Source organism: Elgaria multicarinata, chromosome 2, assembly GCF_023053635.1.
Source record: "Elgaria multicarinata webbii isolate HBS135686 ecotype San Diego chromosome 2, rElgMul1.1.pri, whole genome shotgun sequence".
NCBI classification, from domain to species: Eukaryota; Metazoa; Chordata; class Lepidosauria; order Squamata; family Anguidae; genus Elgaria; species Elgaria multicarinata.
In genome coordinates, this window is record NC_086172.1 from 68,966,213 (window position 1) to 68,989,489 (window position 23,277).

At 43.4% G+C, this 23,277-nt stretch overlaps 1 protein-coding gene across 1 annotated transcript; it reads left to right on the forward strand.

Moving 5' to 3' along the window:
• Positions 1-1,983: 1,983 nt before the first annotated feature.
• Positions 1,984-19,350, forward strand: LOC134393289 (uncharacterized). Its single transcript, XM_063118320.1, has 5 exons — positions 1,984-2,120; positions 6,660-8,411; positions 15,370-15,466; positions 17,307-17,511; positions 18,674-19,350. The coding sequence occupies exons 1-5, from the start codon at positions 2,110-2,112 to the stop codon at positions 19,348-19,350; spliced, it is 2,742 nt and encodes a 913-aa protein (XP_062974390.1). The 5' UTR covers positions 1,984-2,109.
• Positions 19,351-23,277: the final 3,927 nt, after the last annotated feature.

A 23,277-nucleotide genomic window follows, 5' to 3' on the forward strand; every position in this document is an offset into this window, starting at 1 on the left:
GACGTGGTGTGTAGTCTCATGAGAGTTCTGTACAACCTCAGTAAAATGAATGTTTGAACCAGTCCTTAGAGGGTTAGAAAAATGGATTTTAGAATGGCACTCCCCTCCACCACTTTTTAAATTAGGCTTTAGGGTTCTAGCATTAAAGCTGTAAGTTCATAAAAGTTCACAAAGTTAGTTGGGGTTGTGTAAAGGGTACTTATGGTGGTCCTGAAAGCATGCCTATCTGTACTGGAGCTGGACCAGGTATAAGTACTGGTTTGTGTCTGTGTGACTTGCAGAGATGAGATTCACTGAAAGGGCAACTTGCACCATTTATTAATTTCTCTTATGATGAATATGTCCAAGGAAAGGCTAGTTCACACATGCATGTACATTACTTGAATTCCCATTACTTGATGGGCCAAGCTGAATGTGTGAACTGATTTTATTGAAAAGAAACACGAGGAGGTCTTTGGTGATATGGAAGTTCTATTTGTAGTATTTGATCTGTGATAGCTCATTCAGATATGGAAATAGTAACTTAATGCCCTGGTCAAGTGATGAATATCAACCTGTGTACTGGCCCCAAATTGTTTAGGCAAGAGAGGCCTGCGAGGCAGGGCTTGAGAAATGGCTTGAGAGTTATTAGTTTTTAGCTAGAACAGCCTATCACAACAACAGCAAGCATTCAGCATCATTTACATATGTATTCTTAACTGTCTTTGATACTTAAATCACACATCATAACGTGGCTAGCCATGTAACATCTGAATATATTCAGCTGGTTTCATAGGAGCCCAGATACTGGTAGTGCTTTTTCTGACCTACTGATGAGATGGAAGGTTCTTCCTAGCTGGTGTCAAAGCTGTCAGACCCCTTCTGAATTCCATGATCCATCAGTCAGTTTACAGTGAAGATAGATGGAGCATTTGCACATAATTATATGGGTTTAATAAACCACAATGTGAACAAGCAGTGTGCTACCGCGCATAGCCCATTTGCTCTCACTTTGCTCCTCTGCTTGCATGGGAAAACAAACCAGGAAGGGAAAGCTTCATGTGATGTCTGAATCCAGAATTATTTTTAAGTGCCCTTGAACAAACCAGTATTCATAAGCCACCAACAAACCCTGGTTTAAAGCTGACTTTTGATCTTGGCATATTTGGGCCACTACACCATAATCCGAAGTTTGGATGTTATGTGAAGCTTGTTTATCCACTCATGCTAAGGGAGGAGCAAACCCTGTGTGAATTGCTGTGTGCCTGAGCACACAACTCATTCACATCATGGTTTATTAAGCCAGGAATCCTGGGTTATCATTATGTGTGAATGTGACTATTGTTTTAAGAGTGATAGAGGATGCTTAATAATACATCCATTGCTCTAAAAACATGTATAGGTTTTTTTCAACCCTGGCATTAACTCTGGAGGGAAAATACAAAGTGTTTTCATATGGTTTTAGACAGAACTTGGAAAAAACAGTTCTTCCTTTTAATTTTGATTGTGTTGTAGATGTAGTGACCAACTGTCGGTGAATTCCTGTGACATCACCTCCACCTTCCTCTGAGAAGCAGTTTTTAATTTAATATATGGGATAAACATCCAGATGCATACAAATGCATTGTTTTTTAAAAAAAACCAAAATTAAAATTGGGGAGAGATCAAAGGGTAACTCATTCACTTATCCAGCATCTGCTCTATTACCAATACAGGTGAAGCAAGCTTCACTGTGGGAGAAGAACCCATGGTGCCTATTCTAATGCAATCCCATGCATAATTTGCTAAGAGTAAGCCCGATTAAACATTGTAGGACTTAATTCAGAGGAAACATGCTTGGAATTGTTCTGTTAGTCTGTTTCGCCAGTAGGTGTTTTTTCCTATTCCTTCTCTTATAATTATTTCTATGCCACTGCTGCTCTGAGGTGAGCCATCTCTGTTCCCTGCTATATGTTCTCCTCTCATGCTGTCTTTATTCTCTCTTTCCTGCCAGATCAAGTTGTAACCTTTGATCACACAAGAAATGCTTCTTTGCCATTACCTGCGGCTTTCCCTGGAGAGAACAGCAGAGGAGAAATAATTAAAGCATGAACAAAATCAAATATCTCAAATCAAGCCCTACTAGGCTGGATGAGGACCAGGTGAGATGGAGGGCTGATTCCTGAAAATACCTTGAAAAACCATGAGCACCTTATTCATGCGTATTGGAGATAGTCCACACTGTTTTTCATGTTAGCCCACAACTATGATTGGAGTCCCAAGAGACTGTAATTCTTAGATAGTTTCTTGAAGAACATTTTTATATTCAGGCACAGGTGCTCTGGTGCGAAATCCCTGCACACGAGAAGGAGCCAGTGTGGTATAGAGGTTACAGCATTGAGCTTCGATGAGCAAAACACAGGTTCGGGTCCCAGTTTAGCCACAATGAAGTTCATTGCGTGTTCTCGCTTGGATAAGTCATTGGCTGAGTTTTCAAATGAAAATAAGCCAGGATTCCTGGCCCTCTTCAGGCATTATCAAATCCCATGTGTGGAAGGCAGATTGGGACACATGCTCCACCCCAAGGTGACGGGAAAGGTCTGTAATGAGGCTGTAACCCCATTCCATGGAGAAGATTTGATAACACTTGAAGAGGGCTTGTGAATGAGTAATGTGCTGGTGCATGCAGGTCATTTTGCTTATCCCTTTGCATGAATGAGTAAAAGTAACCAGAAAGGGATAACTTATTGTGACATCCAAACTCAGGATCCTGGTTTGTTGCTCCCAAACAAGCCAGGATTGTAAGCCAAAAATAAACCCTAGGTTAAAGCAGACTTGCAGCTCTGGTGTGTCTGGGAGCAACAAACGTACTAGCTTGTGAAAGCTCTCGCACCCTAACCTACCTCACAAAGACGTTTTAATGATAAAAATTAAATACTATATGAGTTTCCTGTGATCAGTAATAAATAAGCAAAGGACACATTCATGTATTGTTTTTTGCTTCCCTCTTTAAAATATGTGGAAGTGATTATCAGGAAAGGATTGGGAAAAATGTCAACAAAATCATGCTCACTCCATGTAGAACAGATATACTGCATACACACACACACGTACATGTGTGTATGTATATCTATATATAGATATAGATATAGATATATAAAACTTTTGAGTACCTGGTTACAAAATGTTGCACACCAGGGCACCCTCAGACTTGTGCCAAGATTTTGCTCCCTAATATCTAGCCTTCGATAACATTCATCTTTTAAACAGGATGAATGTTCTTGAAACCATCTGCTATATATACATTTCCCAAGTTATGTAGACATGACTGTGAATGCCAGGAAGTGAAGGTTGTCAGTGCAGTTCTGTCGGTTTTTCAGGGGCATGTTAACGATCATCAGTAGGGTAATTGTCGGACCTGAACATGAGGCACCATTGGTCTGACTCAGCACCACTTAAAGGCCTATCAAATATGATGAGCAACTGGGTAGGAGGGAGAGTTTCTTTCCATTCATGATCTGCACCCACCAATACCACTCCTTACCCTTTTCTCCATCAATGAGGTCACTGCCATGGCTGAAGCAAGGGGCAGGGCTAGACCTGCTTTTACAAAACTGCTTCTGCTTAGGAGGGAGGCAAGGTGTGCTTAAGAGGGGGAAGACAGAGCTATTCCTCCTTTCTTCTTTTAACTGTGTTTTCTAATTTTTCTTGGGAAAGGAAGCACTGGAAAGATGCTGGCTCCTCCTACAGCTTCTTTCAAAAGGAAAGCAGGGAAGTTGCTCCCCTTCCTTATGTTTTTTTTTTTTAAATTTATTTATTACATTTTTATACCGCCCAATAGCTGAAGCTCTCTGGGCGGTTCACGAAAATTAAAACCATAATAAAACAACCAACAGGATAAAAGCACAAATACAAAATACAGTATAAAAAGCACAACCAGGATAAAATTGATATAAGATTAAAATACAGACTTAGAACAATAAAATTTAAATTTAAGTTAAAATTAAGTGTTAAAATACTGAGAGAATAAAAAGGTCTTCAGCTGGCGACGAAAGGAGTACAGTGTAGGTGCCAGGCGGACCTCTCTGGGGAGCTCATTCCACAACTGGGGTGCCACAGCGGAGAAAGCCCTCTTCCTAGTAGCCACCTGCCTCACTTCCTTTGGCAGGGGCTCATGAAGAAGGGCCCCTGTAGATGATCTTAAGGTCTGGGCTGGTACATATGGGAGGAGGCGTTCCTTCAAATAACCTGGCCCCAAACCGTTTAGGGCTTTAAATGTCAATACCAGCACTTTGAATCGGGCCCGGACCTGGACTGGCAGCCAATGAAGTTGTAAAAGGACTGGTGTAATGTGATCTCGCCAGCCAGTCCCTGATAGTAACCGTGCTGCCCTGTTTTGTACCAGTTGAAGTTTCCAGACCGTTTTCAAAGGCAGCCCCACGTATAACGCATTGCAGTAATCCAAGCGAGAGGTTATCAGAGCATGGATAACTGTAGCTAGGCTATCTCTGTCCAGATAAGGGCATAGTTGGTATACCAACCTAAGCTGATAAAAGATGCTCTGTTGATTGGGCCACCCACTGAGGGCGATGGTAAGGCAAGTTTGATGCCACTGGCGTGTTGTCCCAAAGTGTAGCGCTTTATATTTTTTCATAAGGATAAACAGCAACACTTTGCTTATATAGGAGAGAGTAAAAGGCACACTCAGGGACATAATTGGCCAAACCTACTCCTTCTTGCTGTGACCCAAGGCATTAAAAGTGAAACCTGCTTCTACATGCACGGGTCCTTCTATCTCTCTAATTTTGGATGTCAGATATTGGGGATTGTCAACCTTCTCCAGTTCTATATTGGTTCAGCAAAAGGCGATCTGATCCATCAAGCTCAGTATTGCGTACCTTGACTTTTCTAGGTCTCTTTCAGTCCTTCTCCTCAATACTCTTTTAAGTTAAATTAGCAGGAGATGGACCTGGAACTCTGTACATCCAAATAGTGACCTCTCCCACTCTACTTCAGGCTGTTGCTGTTCAAGTGAAGGATGCAGTATCTGTTACAAAAACAACTATTGGGTCACTGTCTTGACCAGAAAGTTGAGGTGTAGCCTGTTCTCCAACATCAAGACGAAAGCACCCTTTAGAAGGTCCAAGGCTGACCTATATCTTAGGGTGCTTCCAGATGGGGCTTTTATTGTGCAATAAAATTCTGCCTCATTCACAAAATTTTGCAGGATGGGTAGGTAAAGACGTCTTTCAATTGTAACTCTCCCATGTTTTCCTACTGCTGCTTCTGTCATTTTTCTTACTAAATTTTTTTTGTTAAGGAGGAAAAGATAAAATAACTGCACAACGCCTTTCGATTGGTACTGCTAGGAGTTCTCCCTCTGGAAGCAGCCTTAATCTCTTCTTAGGCTTGTCTTGATGAGGGGTTTGCCTCGGAGTGGATTCGGAGTGGCGGCAGGTCATCTATATGAAGCAGCTGCCATCCTGAAGCCATCCAGGGGCAAACCCCCTAAACTCGGCTTAAAAAATGTCTGGCACTTACCCCAACTTTTTTTAAGTGGAGGCGGGCTACAACCAATGGCGACCCCTGATTGGTTTCCATTGGCTGGAGGAGGGCCAGTTCAGACGCTGTGCGTCCCTCTCTTTCTCCCCCTCCAGCTGCCCTGTTGCTTCCCCCCATTTTTAATTTTTTAAAAAAAGAATAATCTGTAGATGCGAACCTTTGCATGTTCTTCTCCCCCCAGCCCGCTTTAAAAAAAATTTTTTAATCTGTAGATGCGAAGGTTCGCATCTACAGATTTTTTTTAAAAAAAAACCTGGGAGAGAGGAATGGGGCATCCAGAGGGAGGAGAGCCATCTGCCCCATTCCTCTCCCCTCCCTGGTGCTTGGCTCGGTGGCAGCAACTCCACATTGGTACTCTTTCACATGCAGAAGCTGGGAAGGAGCGCTAATGCGGGAACCCGAGGCCTCGTGGCGCCATGGTGCCACCATCAAGATGGGGCCCTTGCCTTTTGATCATTGGCATGGTGTTCCTACAACCTCTAAAACCATTTAACTGAGCAGCTGTAACTCAGTTTGGGTCCCCATAAGTCCTATCTGAACTACAAAACCTGTATCAGTTTTAGAGTACTTTAACTGCCATGTTCCCCCACCCCCACCCCAAATCCTGGGAGTTGGGTTTTACTAAGATGCTAAGAATTCTCTATTAGAGCTCCCCCCCACCCCCACTTGCCCCCAAGACATTTCTAATTCCCAGGGCCTATGAAACGATGCAAGGGCTATGAAACCAGTTTAAATCTATAGTGTGGACACGCCTTGAGTGTTACATCATCATTCATTTCATCATTCCCACACTTCTGTGTTCATACTGGGAGAGGCTGGACTACCAGAAGAAAGTTCCTGGATCTTGAGAAACAAACTATCTACTCTAGTTTTAAAAAAGCTTTCAATGATGCGATTTTGAATGCTCCCTTGGTAAGTTGTTCCATTGTCTGATTAGACTTAGGCCAAAGCCAGACATAACAGTAGCAGTCATGTGTCTTCAAGGGCAGAGCTTGCCAAACAGCTGTCAAGTGTGAGGTGGGTTAAGGTTCACTTTTGGATACTTCTGTGATCAGTGGAAGCACGTCTAATGTTTTCACCGTCTGTCTCTGAGAGCTATGTCTCTTCCGTCAGCTCCTTTTTCTTCTTTGCATTGTCAGGTTTCTCCTCTGCGCGTGGACCCACGGTGATGACCCTGGAGATGTATCTGCTCTTATACGTGAGCACCCAGATAGCAGAGCCCTGCTGTCTGTGGCCAGGACTTCCGAACACCATCTGAGCAGTCTGGCAACTCCTTCATCCTCTTGCCCTCTCCCTTCTAAAAACATCAGTCTGTTCAATCATCCATGTCGGTTTGCTATGACATACATCAACGTTGATGAGAGACAGGAACACTGTCGGGTAATTCTGAGCTGCCAGAATAATCAGCTATACGCCCAACATGGCTTAAAGGATTTCTCAATTAGCAGCATGCATCCACTAAAGAACTTAGACCCTCGTATTTTTACTGGAGACTTTAATCCTGTAAGCAAAGTAGACAGTAATGCAGGGGCACATCTGTATCAGAGCGTGGAGAACCTACACTGGGCCACAATGGCGGATTCACATTGTCATCCCAATTGTGGAAATGTAGACAATGAACTCGTTTTCCATTACAAAGGCGCAGCGCATTGGTCCAAGTATTCCATGGAAGGTGCCCCATCCCCCAGCTCGCCTGAATGTTGCCGACACTTCCCCCTTCCCTCGGAGCACATGCCGCCTGCAGCGCGAGACATAGCCCTTCCCCCCGGTGCCAAAGTGCCTCCGTGGTTTTTCTCCTCCATCGATGTGGATGCTAAAAAAAACTTAAAGGAAAGGCTTAGACTTCACGGTGCGAAAGCTACAGAGATTTGCAAGCCTGTCAGACCTCAGGCTTCCTTGAATGACCTCGTTGCAAGGGAATGTTCTGAATGCCGGGCATGCCAGCACTCTAAGAATGGTTGTTCGGTTAAGTGTTGCACCATATTTGTGCAGCACACTACGCTTCCTCATGGACCATGGATGGCGCTGGAGAGGCATCGGCCATGTTTTTCCCGCAGGCTTACCAACCCAGAAGACATCAAACAAGAAGCTCAGAGGAGGTTGCAGATCAGGAGACAGAACAGCTCGCCCAACTTGACCCTCCATTGTGTTAATGACAGCCAGGAGATGGCCAGATCCCAAACTACCGGATCCTTAAAGGGATATGAGGTGGAAAGGGACACCAGAAGGACTTTGGAGCTGAGCAGGAAAGGAGATTGCAAAGAAAAGCTCTACATTCCAACTTTTGAGGAGTTCAAGAGGATGAGAATCAAGGGGACATGTTTTCTCAACGGCAGCAATGAAACATCACAAGACATGAAGGAAGGGGCCCAAAGGTTGGAAGAAAAAAGAAATCAGAACCTTTGTTCAGATGCCCAGCAGGATCTTGTCAAAGAAATAGTTCCAACGATAGATTATTATGATGATGTTTTTCATGAAAACACTGAGATTGCTTCTGGCTTTGTTGGCTATCAAGATAGCTCATCCACATGGGACAGGAGTTTCTGCCTGATGAATATGCCTGTGGCTCGGGACCAGAACGATGAGGTGCTGACTTCAGATAGGATCCCAGTCCCCATTTGTTCTAGTCCAATCCCAAGATCACCTCTACAATCTGCTGCAGTTCCTAGGGAGGAGGGAAAGAAAGCCTTTGGTGAAGGGGAGAAGCAGGGACTGGATGCAAGACAACTAAGTGAAGTCCTTCACCATGCTGGACAGTCCCTTGCACCTGAAGCCCAGTCTTCTTGTTGCCCATTGCTATTAGAAGCAACAGATATATCCAGCTATGGAGCTAAGCTACAGAAAATGAAGGATGAATTTATAGGTTCTGCACTCGACCTCATTAAAAAGAGGTAACCAACTCTATTAGAGTTCCTGAGAGGAATCTCAGTTGGAGGATCCTTAAAAATGTACTTACAAATTCAACTGGCGGTAGTAATTTTTAGGACTTTCTTTCTGAAGTCAATATGCTGCAGAGGTGAAAGACCTTTGTTTTTATTAGCACAGAAAGTGATGTTTGAGATAGCTTTCCCCTTCAGACCTGTGGTGTGTGTGTGTGTGTGTGTGTGTGTCTTTTCCAGAGGCATTAGACAGCTGTAGCCAAAGATGCAATGTTGGGGCTATGAACGTTAGAGGACAATTATTATTTTCTTTGGAAGAATTGACTAATAGTTGTGCTTCAAGCTGAGGATTTTAACTGATTACTGTATCTGTTCCAAAGAAAGAATTTTCCTTTAGGTCAGATTTGCCTAGTGTTTGAGGGGTGGTGGTCAGTACATGGAAAGGAGTGGTTTTTCCCCTCTGCCCTATGTGTCTTTGCTCACTTGCTTGAGCCAGTTGGAGTAACTGGATTTCTTAGGCATGGCCTGTGTTCAGACTATGGATTATGACAATGAGCCTAGCTTCTCCTGGGCTCATGCAGTTGTGCTCCCCCTCTGGCATGGCTGTAAGAAGGAGGTTGTAGCCTTCTGCTTCCATTTGAGATGAACCGAGCCAGTGTGGTGTAGTGATTAGAGTGTGGGACTGGGACTCAGGTGATCTGGTTTCTAGTCCCCTCTTGGCCATGAAGCTGACTGGGTGACTTTGGGCCACCCAGCCTAACCTACCTCACAGGGCTATTGTGAGGATAAAATGGAGACGAGTGAGGATCTTGAAAGCCACCTTGGATTCCTTGCAAAAGGAAAAAGACGTGAGTTATAAACGTAATAATACATTTAAAAACCCAAAGTTTAGCATGTTGTCTGAACACTAAACTGGGGCTAATCTTAACTATGGCTAGTGAAAACAAACCCAGCTTCATAAAGTGTGATTTGAAGTTGCCTTGTTTCCACTAAACCTGCTTAAGGTTTACTGCTATTGGTTTGGGTTCAGGCGACATGGAAGCTGAAGTTAATAAAAAAAGAAAGTGAGCACTTCCAGACTCCTCCTCACTGGCTTCACCAGAAGAGGATGGATTGCGGGTAGGCTGGGGAGAAGCATCTGAAACCAATAGTGGGGCAGCTAGGCATACTTAAAATGCTAAATTATACTTTAGTGCAGCCTTTCCCTACCAAATGCTCTCTGGATGTTTTGGAATACAACTCCCATCACCCTGACTGTTGGCCATGCTGACTGGAACTGATGGGAGTTGCCGTCCGAACTATCTAGAGGGCACCACATTGGGGAAAGCTGGTTTAGTGTTATGTCCAAACCAGCTGCTGTGCTGCTCGTGCTCTTTGCTTATAGCACATTGATTCACATGTAGATTGTCATAGGCAGGAGGGATTTCAGCTCTAGAGCAGTGAGCTAGAGGGAATGATCTCTGGGTCATAGAATTATAGAATAGTAGAGTTGGAAGGGGCCTACAAGGCCATCGAGTCACTATCAGCCATAGGAAATACCCTCAGTGGAGGTGACAGGAAACATATGCAGCCACTGACCACTCAACAACTCCCATTTATTTATTTATTTATTTATTTATTTATTTATTTATTTATTTATTTATTACATTTCTATACCACCCAATAGCTCTCTGGGCGGTTCACAAAAATTAAAATTGCATAATCAAGACCAATGCATAATCAAGACCAATGATTCCAAAATGGTGGGTTTAGAAGTTATCAGCGGCAATGGAAATCTAATAGATTGCTTGATTTCCAGCAGTGTGTATTTGGGGGAGTTGGTGGAAGAATGAGTCTTCGATAGAGATTAACAGTGTAATCCCATGCATGTCTACTTGGAAGTAAGCCGCAGTGTTTTCCATGCAGTTTACTACCAGGTAACTGTATAGGATTGCAGCCGTATTGTTGGAACCACACAACAGAAATCTCAAGATGTGCTGTTCTAAGATTTTAGGGGGTCCCATGATATGACTGAGTGACCCCTATGTGTGTTTGTTTGTGGAATTTATACCCCACCTTATCACATATGGGCTAATCTACACCAAGCAGGATATTGCACTATGAAAGTGGTTTATGGCCTGTGTCAATGGGCCCCAACAGTTGTCAGTGCACTTCAATACCGCTCTAAAGCAGTAGTGTGGCTCCTGCCTCTTATATACCCCTTTTATGCTGCTTTCATAGTGCAATATCCTGCTTGGTGTAGATCTGGCCCTGACCAAAAGGCAGCTTAGAATACACTGTTTAAAGCAAAATATAAATAACAAAAAAGAACAAGTGGGGGGGGGGGGAGAAGCCATGAAAGCAGCAGAAAAGACATAATAAAAACCAGCCGGTAAAGCTAACTAACCATCAGAAAAGCTAAGGACAGTAAAAAGAGTATTCAAAATTAAGGGGACCCTTAGCTAGGGGTTAGAGAAGTGCAGGCTTGCTGGGGGCTTCTAAAACCATGGAGTCTCCCTTCCCTCAAAGCAGGTGCCCCTGAACTGAACATCAGGTTCGTTGTCATTGGCGCAAGTGCAAAGGAAGCCTGCCTCGTGTTCAGGAGCGCCTGCCTCTGCCCCAGCACTTCTAAGGCAAGCCCTGGATCCTGCAAATACAGGCTCGGTTTCCTTGCAGGCAAAGCCTTCTGGAATTAATTCATTGCCCTGCAAAACGCAAAGATCCTCTCAACCCATTGCAAAGCTTCTCATGGCTTTGTGAGTCAAAAGCTTGTGAGACCAAAAACAGTTTCCCTTTTGAGATTACAAAACCGAGCCAGAATTTGCTCGACACTCAGCTGTCATTTTCCTGCAGAGCTTTAGAAAGCTACGGAGGATCTTGTATTGGGGATTGGAGCTCATCGCTCAGCAGCTGTGTTGTTACTAGAAGCAAGAAGTAAAATATGCTCAGGATCCAATTTTGTCTTTTTATATGGACAGAAATAACTGTGGGCTTGGAAGCCTTTGGTTCACTTCAACAACATGGAAGCTGGTTAAAATGGTGGGTTGCTCCTTGTCACATGGGTTGACACAGTGCTATTGTAACAATGCCTGTCTGTGGATTTCCCACTGATGTTGTTTATATTCCAGTCCATAGCATGGGGAGAATGGGTGGAGGACCAATCCATGCGGTGAACCCTTGCATCTGCTGTCGACATGGAACAACTTCCATGTGGACCCAATTTTTGCTAGCATTCATTTGTGAAGTGGGCTTCAAAGAGAGGACCTCTTGCCTTATTTGTGATTTTAGCACCTTAAGATTCTACTGAAATTTTGCACAGTCGGAATTGCATGCAGTAGCTCTGCCCTTTTATGATTAACTTGCTTCGTAATAATCCACTGTTATTGACTCAGCACACATACGTGTAAGCAGCTTAATGTTTTAATCCGAGCCTCTGATTTTGTCACGAAAAGTCTAAAATCGGGGGGAAACCTAAAGCCTTTCATGAATTGCTTCATATTTTTGATTCAAGCAAAAAAGAGCATGGCTGAAAAGGGATACCGGTTTATTACCTATTTTCACTTTTAAAATGTTAGTTGTGCGTTTACCAGGCTATCTAATTATGTCGTGCTTGTGGGTTTCCCATCGATAGCTGGTCAGACGCTGTGTGAACAGAATGCTGGGCTGGATGGACCCTTGGCTCTTCTTATGTTCTTAATCCAGCCTTCCCCAGCCTGTTGCCCTCTAGATATTTGGACTACAACTCCCAGGATTTCCTGCCAGTGTTGCCCTGCTGGACAGGGATAATGGGATTTGTTCTCTAAAATGTCTGAAGGGCAACAGATTCGGGAAGGCTGAACTAAGCATTCTGAATTCTACAGACAAGAGGCATGTAAAGGGTGGAATCTGGGGGATTACTAAATTGTATCTCAGTGAATGGGCAGGAAAAGGCAGGCAAAATTTTGGGATAATGGGGAAGATGGTTGAAAAAAATAGGAGTCCCAGGGGAAATGTTTCTTTGGACTTATGCATGTTAAAATACATTAAAATGCTGGACAACCCCCCCCCCCTATTTTTTCATGGCCAAAACAGCAACCACTGCCAGGGATTATAGGGAAGATGAGAAAGATCCAAATTTATGTAGCTAATTTTTTTCCCCTCTTTTTGTTTTGTTTTGCTGAAGTTTTACAATAAAAAATAATTATTACCACAACAACAACCAAAACGCTAACAGGAAGGCACAGCGTGTAAATTTGGCACACTTCTAACCTGACTACGCCTGCCTAGAATAGCTGTATTACCTTCTCTACATTTCTCATCCAGAAGTCATCAGTCTTGCTGTAATGCCATATTCTCTCACCTGATAGAAGGAAACACAATAATTGCAAAAAACAGTTGGCTAAGGGATAGTGGAGATGATGTCATGAGAAATAAAGTACAGAGATGAGTAGGCCAGTATCCGATAAATATGGAACTATGTACATATACATTTGCTTGAATATAGAAGCGGATAGATTTGTTCAATTGAGAGTTCCCAATAGTTTCAGATGACAGACCAATTTGCCCTTCATCTAAAAGCACCTCCTCTCTTCTGACCATCTTTTAACAATCTGTTAGAGCACTGAGTAACATTGGGGGGCAGAAAGGTCTGTCATCTCAGTGAGACAGAGCCATAGAGTTAGGCAGTGCCAATGTGTCATCAGCCTCAACCCCCTTTTCTTCTCCGCAAGGCAGGATTATCCATGCACCAGCTCCATACAGATCAATCTAGATGACAATGTGCCACTCGCTGAGAGCATGAGTAAACAAGTCACATCGCCCTGAGCTGTTTGTAGATCAGATAATGCCAAATGTTATGTGGAAGTGAGCCAAGCCACATGAAGAATGAAATATATATATATATCCAAGGTCACTAACCAATCTGATATAATTATTCTGGTATTTCTTTTATATACAACCTGTCAGGTGCTTTGCACATTTCCTATGATGTTCCTCTTTACCCAGTTAGAAATATTACAGAAAGAAAATTTACTTTGTAAAGCTGTTTCAGTCAAAGTACATAAAAAACAGTATCAGTTCTGTTGTTCCCAACACTACCTTGCGAGATGTTCAGGTATAGCAATTGCATAGCCAAATCTTCTTATATGAGCTTAATATTCTTAATAAGCTTGGTGGGTTTTCTTTTTAAAAAATATAGCTCTTTTTAAAAAAGTGAGCCTATAAATTTTAATACATAGAAAAAGGTATTTTGAAATAGCCTCACTGGCTGCCAGTTTATTTCCAGGCCCATTTCAGGATGGTGGTTTAGGCCTTTGAAGCTTTAAGCTACCTGGTTCTGGTTATCTTGGGGAACATCTCCTCCATAGCAGTTAAGATCCACAAGGGAGACCCTGGTTCAAAAACTTTGTAATGGGGTGGCTAGGCAGGCCTCCATGAGAAGTAGACCCTTTTACATCCTGGTCTCAGCACTGTGGAATGCCCATTTGTGGGAGGTATGTACCCCCACTCTTTACTGTCATAAATAGGTCACGAAGAGCTTTTTCTTTCAAACTTTAATCTCGATTTTTCTTTGGTCTAGTTATCCCGCTGTGGATTTGTAGGCTTTTAAAACAAAATTAATGTATTTTATTACTTCTGTTATAGCCTGCTTTCGAATATGTTTTGAAAAACAGTATAGAGTGATTTTAAAACAAAATGAATAAATGACACATCCAGATAGGGATACTAGAACAGAACCACTCCCTGACTGACGTTCTCGTGGATCATAGTGAGAATATAGAATTCTGGTACTTTTTTTCCAATCTGTGTAAAAATGAAATAAAATCATACACTGTTCTACATTCAGCCCTTCTTCCAAAGCATTTTCCCCCTTTTTCATGCTGTATGAAACAGCATTGGTAATAACCAAAGGTACATTGAATACTCACACAAGGGACCACATGGGAACTATTAAAATATTCTGTGATTTTAGTGGAAGGATGAATTGAGAAAACCATGTAGAATGGTATATGATTATTTGACACAGATGTCAGTAGCACTGACTATCAATGGCTACTAGTCCTGATGGCTTTATATTACCTCCAGTACTCAAGGCATGTGCCTCTGAATTGCTGTTGCCCTCATGCCCTGTGCGTCAGCTTCCCATGGACATCTATTTGGCCAATGTGAGAAACAGGATGCTTGACTAGATAGGACTTTGTCTCTTATGTTCTTAAGAAAGAATACCACAATTCTGTGTTCTCCCTATGAGTCACAAGAACATTCCCAATACAGAGCCCTTTCTTGAGGGCGATGTCTGAATCCCATGCAACAAATGAAGTACGTTGTGCTATTAGCCATCTGGAAAGGTTCTTAAATCCCTATATCTGTTCATAAATGTATATAATGAGATCTCAACACTTGAAAAGAGCTAGATACATGTAAAGTTGTATTATTATTATTATTATTATTATTATTATTATTATTATTATTATTGCCATTGCTAATCCTATGGGTGATAGCTACTCTGTTTTGCCCTCTTTCCTGCCTCGGGACCTGGATATACTATTTCCTCATTATTTATGGATGAGAAATTATACACGGTATCTGATAATTCAAGGAGTACTTTCTTGTATTTGTGATGATGGAACAGAAAATTGTCTCCTGTCTTAGTGCCAATAAAATATCTAAAAGGGGTGAAAGGAATGACAAATTTCTGCAATTTGAGTGCTACTTTTATGCAGAAATCTTAAGGAGCCAAACCTTTACATTTGGCAACAAATTTCAATTAAAAATCTTACAGGGCAGCTTCAATAGATGTAGAGAAGAAAAATGGCACACGGCATTGCTGATTTAACAAGCCAGTCTGCACAGAGTTATGGTTTGCACTACAAATGTACCCATGCACCTCTGCAAATGTAACTTATAAATCCACTCTGCTTTTCTAAAGATATATTTATCTCTCTATCACTGGATTGGCACTCGATTGCTGTTTGCACTTGGTATTAATTGGATCGTGTCCCTTTCCTCGTAGCTGCAGTGCTGAAACTACACCTGAGACCTCCTCCAAAGGATCATGTGAACTTAAAAAGGCTGATCTCACTTTTGTGGAGGACCATCAACAACCCACAGTGAGTTCTGTGGCTTGGGGCAAAGAGGCATTTTATAAGTGTTAGTCATGGACTTTTTACCTGTGTTGGCATCTCTAAGACATTCTGCACTTCTGTCATTAATCTGCTTCTGGTTCTGGCTCTCCTCCCATTCCCTTCCTCTCTTTTTCTTGTCTTCCTACTTCGAACTAGCAGTGAAGAACAAGCTAATGAATAAGATGTCCAAGGCATGTCCACACTATAGCACAAATCTAGCTATTAACAGTGTAGTCCTACTTAGAAGTAAGTCTCATTGAGTTCAGTGGGGCTTACTCTCAGGTCAGTGGGAATACAATTGGAGTCTACGTGCCACTGAAAGTACAAAAGTTTATTGGGTCTAAATAGTTCCATTGGTTTCAATAGGACTTCATCACAATTAATGTTAGTTGGATTTGTCCCAGTATATTTAAATTGATTCAAAACTGGCTTGAACTGCATGACTTTGCCCACCAGAATCTTTGTGGGAGGTGCTGAAAGTTCTCTGAGAGCAATCTTTAGCACACAAATGCAGTTCCCTTGATCTCCTGGTTGGGACCCGTGACACTTAAACCAATTACAAATTGGTTTAAACGTGTACTATAGCGATGATGTTCAGCCTTCAGAAAGTATAACAGAGGACTTCACATTTCATCCTGGATCAAGCACTTACTGATTTTGGTCCAGTCATTATTTGATAACAGTTCTCAAGGATAGCATCTCCTTAGGGCTGCCTTTCCCAACCTGGAATCTTTCAGTTCCCAGTTAAGCATTGCTTGTCCATACTGGCTGGAAATGATTGGAGTTGCAGTCCAGACTATATATGAAGGGCAAGAAGTTCGGGAAGGCTGCCTTAGGGTGTGTCTAAATAATACTGGATGGTTGAAGAGAGGCATAACCGTTTTATTTCCTCTCTGGTTTAGAGATACTGCTGTGATATTGTCCACACTTTGCTACATTTGATTGTTCATCCTGCTAACTCTAACCCACGCATGGCATGTTCCTTGCTGTTTTCTCTGCCTAGGAATCTTGCCATTTATGCAGCATATCTGTTAAAATGTCTTCAAACAGCTGTGCATAGATTTCGCAAACACATATCTATAATAATAAAAGAGACTGTGTCTGTCTGTCCGTCCAGCACCACATAGCATCAGGGCAGTGAAATCTAGACACCTGATGCATGCTAGCATGCATTAGTACGGCATGCACACTAAGGGGACCCTAAAGGTTTGCACCTTGAGGTTATTTTATTTCAATTAATTTAAATGTTTCCACGTGGTTGAAGCCTGCAGTAACTCCTTCAGTCACTAGGTTGACTTCCCTAATCAGCGCATAGCTTTGCAATTCATACAGTTTAATGTTAGAGGAGATTAAGCTGAGGGACAGAGTTATAAACATGCCCCCTTCCCCTTGCTATGGGGCAGCCCTCCCCCCTCAGGGGAATGGACAGACACCTCCTTCAGGAGGCTATAGGGGTGTACCCTGGAAAGGGCTGTGCCTAGGGGTGCTGGCAGGCATGGCTTCCCTCAGGCAGAGTGGGCACAGTGTGTCCAAGTCTGACAGTAGTGTACGTTTACTTGAAGGCATGGCTGTACGGCTATTCCAACCCATGTGACTCCAGGTCCATTTGCTAGTTTCATATAAATTAGCCACTCATTTTGCCTCCTCGAGGGAGTGGAAGTGCCTGCCCACCAAATAGAAATTGCACAACAGACAGGAGAAGGAACAGAAAGGCTCGGGAGTGGGGTGATTGCATGTTGGTGCAGAACATTGCCAGATTATCCCAAATCTCTTTGGGCATCCCATGTTTTGTTTGGTCCAAAGCTGCCCCTTGTTTCCCTTCTAGGCCTCCAGCCCCAACTGCCGCCGATCCAGCTCTGACATCTCCTACGAAACGTCAGAATGCACCAGAGCTCAGCGGGAGTGTCGGTTACGGCCTCATTTCAGTGACCCAATGCCGACAGATGCTGTGAAGAGGAAACAGCTGGAGTTGAAGATAGCGGCGGCAGCACGCCAGCACGCCCAGAAACGCCGGCAAGAGAGCGACCCCAGTACGTCCCCTGCCTTTGGCTCAGTTTGAGTATGTCTTGGAGTGTCCTTGTCACCCACAGTTCTCCATGTGTTTTTAACGTTAGCTTAGCGCCTGTCATTCAGAGAGATCTTGCTTAACTCTGGCATATCTCACCTCCACGCGCTCCTGCTACAACAGCCATGGAAGACGCGCTGCTGCCCGCGGCAATCTCTCATTGTAGGGCCTCTCCAGAGGAGAGGGAATCACAGAAGCGGCATGATGCACTGGCTGTTCATACCCTGTAAAAAGCAGCCAAGAGTGTGGCAGGCACAAACTGGGGGAAGTCTGAGCCTGCTCTTAATACGCACACCGTGAGTTATTCAGGAAAGGGGAGATGCAATGTTTCTGTCCGTGCCATCACAGCTTCGTGGAGCTCTAGTGTTCTGTTCCTCTGGTGCTCCCTCCCTATGCACAATATAGCAAAAGGTGTTCTGCAGGTATATAGAGCAGATGGAGCTGATGGAGCAGATGGAGCCAACTTCCCAGTGGCTGGGAATTATGGGAGTTGTAGTCCCACACATCTGGAGGACATCAGGTTGAGGAAGTCTGCCATGGATGGTTCCCCTCCTGTTTTTTCTATGTTCCATTAGGACAGGTGGGTTCCTTCCAGCACACCTGAGCCAAACTGCAGGGGACACTTGTTTTCTGTAGCTGTTGAATTGAGGAGAGGGGTATTGTGGCCTAGAAGCAGGAGTTATTTGCTTGCTGTAAAGGGGGTCATACGTAACGTGTGATCCACCAAGCTGAATACAAGCTGACAGCCATACAGGCATGGTGCTTTACTAGGGGCTTGATAGGACTCTTGTTTTGGTTTAACACTGGGCTGCCTCCCCCCCACCCAACCCCAATTTCATGGAACCATTAATCCCTGGAGGATGCAAGGAGGGAGGGAGAATTCAGTGGCTTTCAGGGCAGCGGGGAGGATTTCCTAAAAGAAGGGGGATCAGCTTACCTTAGTTTTAGATAAGATGGCCAAGGCAGTGCATCCCCCCCCCCCTTTTACCCTTGAAAAAAAAGAAGACAGGTCAAGCATTTCATTGCTGGATGAGTGGAAATGAGTTTTCTGCTAGAAGAAGGAAATCATGACAAGGTTCCCTTCATTGCTAGAAAGTAATGTTCATTCATTTCCCTTTTCTGCTCAGGCCCAGCACTGACTAAAGCTAACATCAACTACGGCGGCAGTGTTGATGAGAACCGCCGTGTCCTGGGTGGCTCCTTTCGTTCCAAATACCGCTGGAGCAACGTCAGCAGTCTCAGTGCGGACAGCGGCATTGTGGGTGGGAGCGACGAGCGGGACAATCCAGATGCCAGCAGCGGAGGGGGCCCAAGGATGAGGCTGGCTGCGATGGAGCGGGCAGACAGTGGCATCAGCCAAGTGCTGAGTAGGAAGTGGAGGAACAGGGCGTCTGAAACCTTGACCTCCCTGCAGGCGTGGGAGGCCCACCAACCTTGCACCGACTGCGGTGGGAGAGATTCCCCACTGGAGACGGACGTTCAGAACCGGAACAAGAGACGGGCCGCCCTGTGTGAGAAGTGCCTGAAGTGCCGGACCGAGCGGAAGGAGTCCGTGCTGGAGTTCGTTAACACTGAAGCTAGTTATGGGGAGGACCTGCGCATCATCAAAGAGGAGTTCTACCTTCCCATGCAAGCTGCAGGCCTCCTAACGCAGGACCAGCTGGTGGTGGTTTTTAGCAACATACAGGAGCTGATAGATCTCAACGAAAACTTCCTGGAGTACCTTCAGGAAGAGATTGACCAGGCCTTTGAGCAGGTAGCGTGTAGTCTCAGGCTTCCTCTCCTTTTGGGTAATCATAAGTGAATTAGTTACTATGCCTTTGTTTCTATGGCACTTGCAGTTTATACCACTAACTAGAAATCCACAGTGTCTAATGATACGCGAGGGGATTGAGTGTCAGGAGGATTTGGTCTGTGTTCCGTCGACTCATTTACCCCTCTTCCAGAAGGGCCTCCATAGCCACTGTTACTCAGGATCCCCTACCTGTGTTTTCCCCTCGTTTCAAACATTTGTCTGTCAGCTAGGCAGGAAAGCCGTGGATTGGATGGGATACACAAGTTGTCTGCTGTTCTCAGTGGCCAACCTCAAGTTATGTGAATTCATCAAACAGAGGGCAAGATCACCTTGCTTGGCGAACAAGCATCTCAAAACCTCTGAGGCCTCTGCCATGAAATAGGCCCCATGTGCTCTTGAACAAGCCAGCCTGGGACTATTTTTAAGATGGGTGGCTGTGCCTTTTGAGCACTCTTGTGCCCTGCTCAAACAACAGTGCCGTTGTCGCACAGTGAGGCCTACCACCAGTTACAAATACAAGCATGTTTCCATTGGCTGAAGGAGAACAATGTGTACAGGCAAAGCTAATGGTATTTACATACCACTGCGTATTTATATTATGCCTTGTTCTTTATTACAGGCTCTGAAAGAAAAAACAAAACACCCTTTTACCATGAAATTCATTTTTACAGCAGCATCCAAGAAGGCCCATGGGAGAGCAATTAAAAGCAGCTTGGTTTGCCAACAATTACCAGTGGCCGAGAATAAACACAAGGCTAGTTAAATCCTTAAGTGTTAGTTGAGCCACGCTCTCAACTGGCCCTCTTTCTTGAATGCACTCGAGGTGATTTATAATTTCTTGGAACAGCAATTTTAAAAATTCATTATGACAGACTAAGCACCCTGTGTTCAGCACAGCAACTCCGTAAGCTCTGTTGTAAGTCAAACGGGGCAGAGATTATTGTTTTGAAGGCAGTGCAATTGTCTTGGGGAAGGGCCTTTGCTCAGTGGTAGAGTGCATGCTTTTCAGGCAGGAGGTTCCAGATTCAATCCCTGGCATCCCCATTTTAAAGAAAAGACAGTGTGTGTGTGTGCGCGCGCATGTGTGCGTAGGGGGGGATCACGTAGGAGATGGTGAAATGCGTCTTGTTCAGTCCCTGGAGAATGCCTGCCAGACAGAGTAGTCAGTACACAGCTAGATGGGCAAAGAGTCAGGGAAGAGCTGTAGCTCAGTGGTAGAGTACACACATTACATGCCAAAGGTCCCAGTTTCAATCCCTAGCATCGCCAGGTAAGACTGGGAAAGATTCCTGCCCTGAAACCCTGGAGAGTTGCTGCCAGTCAGTATTGACAACTCTGAACAAAATGGCCTTGTGGCTTGGCTGGGCGTAAAGCAGCACCCCATGTTTCTTAATAGTGGAATGGGTCTACCTTTGAGTAAATCATTCCAGCAAATAAACAGTGTTGAGGACCTGCTGGAGGCAATAACGTTATCCATAAGAAATATGGTTTCTCACCTTTTGGGATATACTTTGTGGCCACAGTTCAGCATAGATCTAGGCATCATGAAGGTCATTGATTTTAATTAGCTTATGTCTGGCTTGGGCTACAATCCTGTGCACACTTAACTTGCATGTGTAGAGTCACAAAACCAGAAAAAAGTAAGCCCCATTATACTTCATGATCCCTACTTCTATGTAAACATGTACAAACAATAACTTTTTAGAAGAAGATGTAGCCAGGAGGTGACATTTCTTTGGAATACTTACATGTTCTTATAAATGCCCCTCTAAGTGAAAGGATTTTTGATTGTTCAGTCAGTAAAAGATGTATCAGTCCCTTGGATTTTAGCCCCAGTGGTCAATAAGAAGAGAATTCCAGCATAGACAATTCTGGAATACATGGACTGACCCAACAGAAAAGGATACACATTTGTTTAACAGACAGACTGTGGCTGGTTAAGACAATGGCCTGGTTTAGATGCTCACATCTTGGCTTAATTGGTCAAGATGTGAATGGGCCTTGTAGCCATGTGCCCAGCCCTTTCCTTCCTCCCTTTCCAGCAAGCCATAATTAACCATAGAAGAATTCAGTTAACCATAGTTTCTTGTTACGTGTGAAATGATGGTTACCAGATTTGGAACAAGCCAGGATCTTAAACTGACTTCAACCTGTACTTTGAGATCGTGGCATGTTCTGAACCTGGTAACTATAGTTTTCCATTTGGATAGTAATGGGACACTGTGGTTAATTGAAGACTTCTTCACGTATTGCTCTGCACCAAGAAGGGAGGAAGGATGGAGCATGCAGGCGAAAGACTCATGCCTATCTCGGCTTATTGAGCCAAGATACGATCAGCTGAAGAGTCAATAGAATAATACTATATACTATGTCAGATATGTAGGCCCTGGAGAGCCAAACAGGGAAATTGAGTTTAGGAGTAGAAGATAAAAGGCCACATTTGTGGTATTCTGGGAGCCATTTTCAGTGCTTCTGTAACAAGAACTGAAGCAATGTAATTTTTAAAATGCAAATGCAAAATCATAAATGCAAACAGCATACTGCAAGACTTTGCAAAAATCTGAAAAAAAATGATTTTAATGAAGAAAATGAATTTTAATGAGGACTAAACATTTAAGAAATTGATGCATTAAATTTATTTATTTATTACATTTTTATACTGCCCAATAGCCGAAGCTCTCTGGGCGGTTCACAAAAGTTAAAACCATAATAAAACAACCAACAGGTTAAAAACACAAATACAAAATACAGTATAAAAAACACAACCAGGATAAACCACGCAGCAAAAATTGATATAAGATTAAAATACAGAGTTAGAACAGTAAAATTTAAATTTAAGTTAAAATTAAGTGTTAAAATACTGAGAGAATAAAAAGGTCTTCAGCTGGCGATGAAATACAAGTTTTGTATTTCAACATATTATGGGTTCTAGAATTTTTGGAGTGAGGGGGGGTACAAATTCAAGTTTCAAAACCTCAAAATGCAGATTTTGTCCCACGAAACACAATATTGACACAGAAACAAAATTTAACTTGAATGAGGTCATCTGCCTGCAGGTTTAAATCCAACAATTTCAGATGACATATTTGTTTTTGTTTTTGTTGTCAGCAATAGTAACCCCCAATTTAACAAGAGCTACGTAACATGCGTGAAATGGCTCACAGAACCTCTGTGTGACAGCACCTCATGCTGGCAAATATAGGCATAGCATTTTGATTGCCAGTGAAAGAGACACAAGTAACTACAGATCCTTAAAATATATATCAAGAGAGATAATCATTAAACAACAAGGAAGGATATAACAATATATGCTTATCAAAATTGAGTTAACCCAGTCTATGGGTGTTTTTTTTGTTTTTGTATAAACCATTTTTATTGCTACAGCAGACTTTAGAAAGACTGATACAGAAAATACTTTTCGGACATAAATATAACATTACAATTGTTTCCAGTTCTATCCCTGTACGATCAAAACAACAATGTCCATTGTTCTTTCCTCCAAAAAAGCATGTCGTGGAGTGTGGGGATGGGGAGCAGCATGTTTATTTGCATCTCTTACAGAACAATCTTACAGGTGGAGCAGGAAGATTTGAAGGCAGAGGAACTGCCTTACCCAAAGCTGTGCTGGATTCATGCTGGCATAGAAGAATGGAGTGGGCAGCAACATTTGTGGGATTTCTGACATACACACCTGTGTGGTTGGGGGTCTTCCATAGTTTTCCTCCGTTGGAACCCATGAGAGAGATATTATGTATACCAGCCCCCTAGTTGAGGGCATGTCTGGAGATTTGGAGGCCAATCTCTCCACAATACATCTCCTGATCCCCCCTTTTTTGCACTGGGGCTGGGAGGGGTCCTCTGAGGTTGGACCTCCCCTCTGAGGGCAGACCTCTCTTTCTGCACCCCCCTCCCCAAGGGGGAGGTGCAATCTATCTT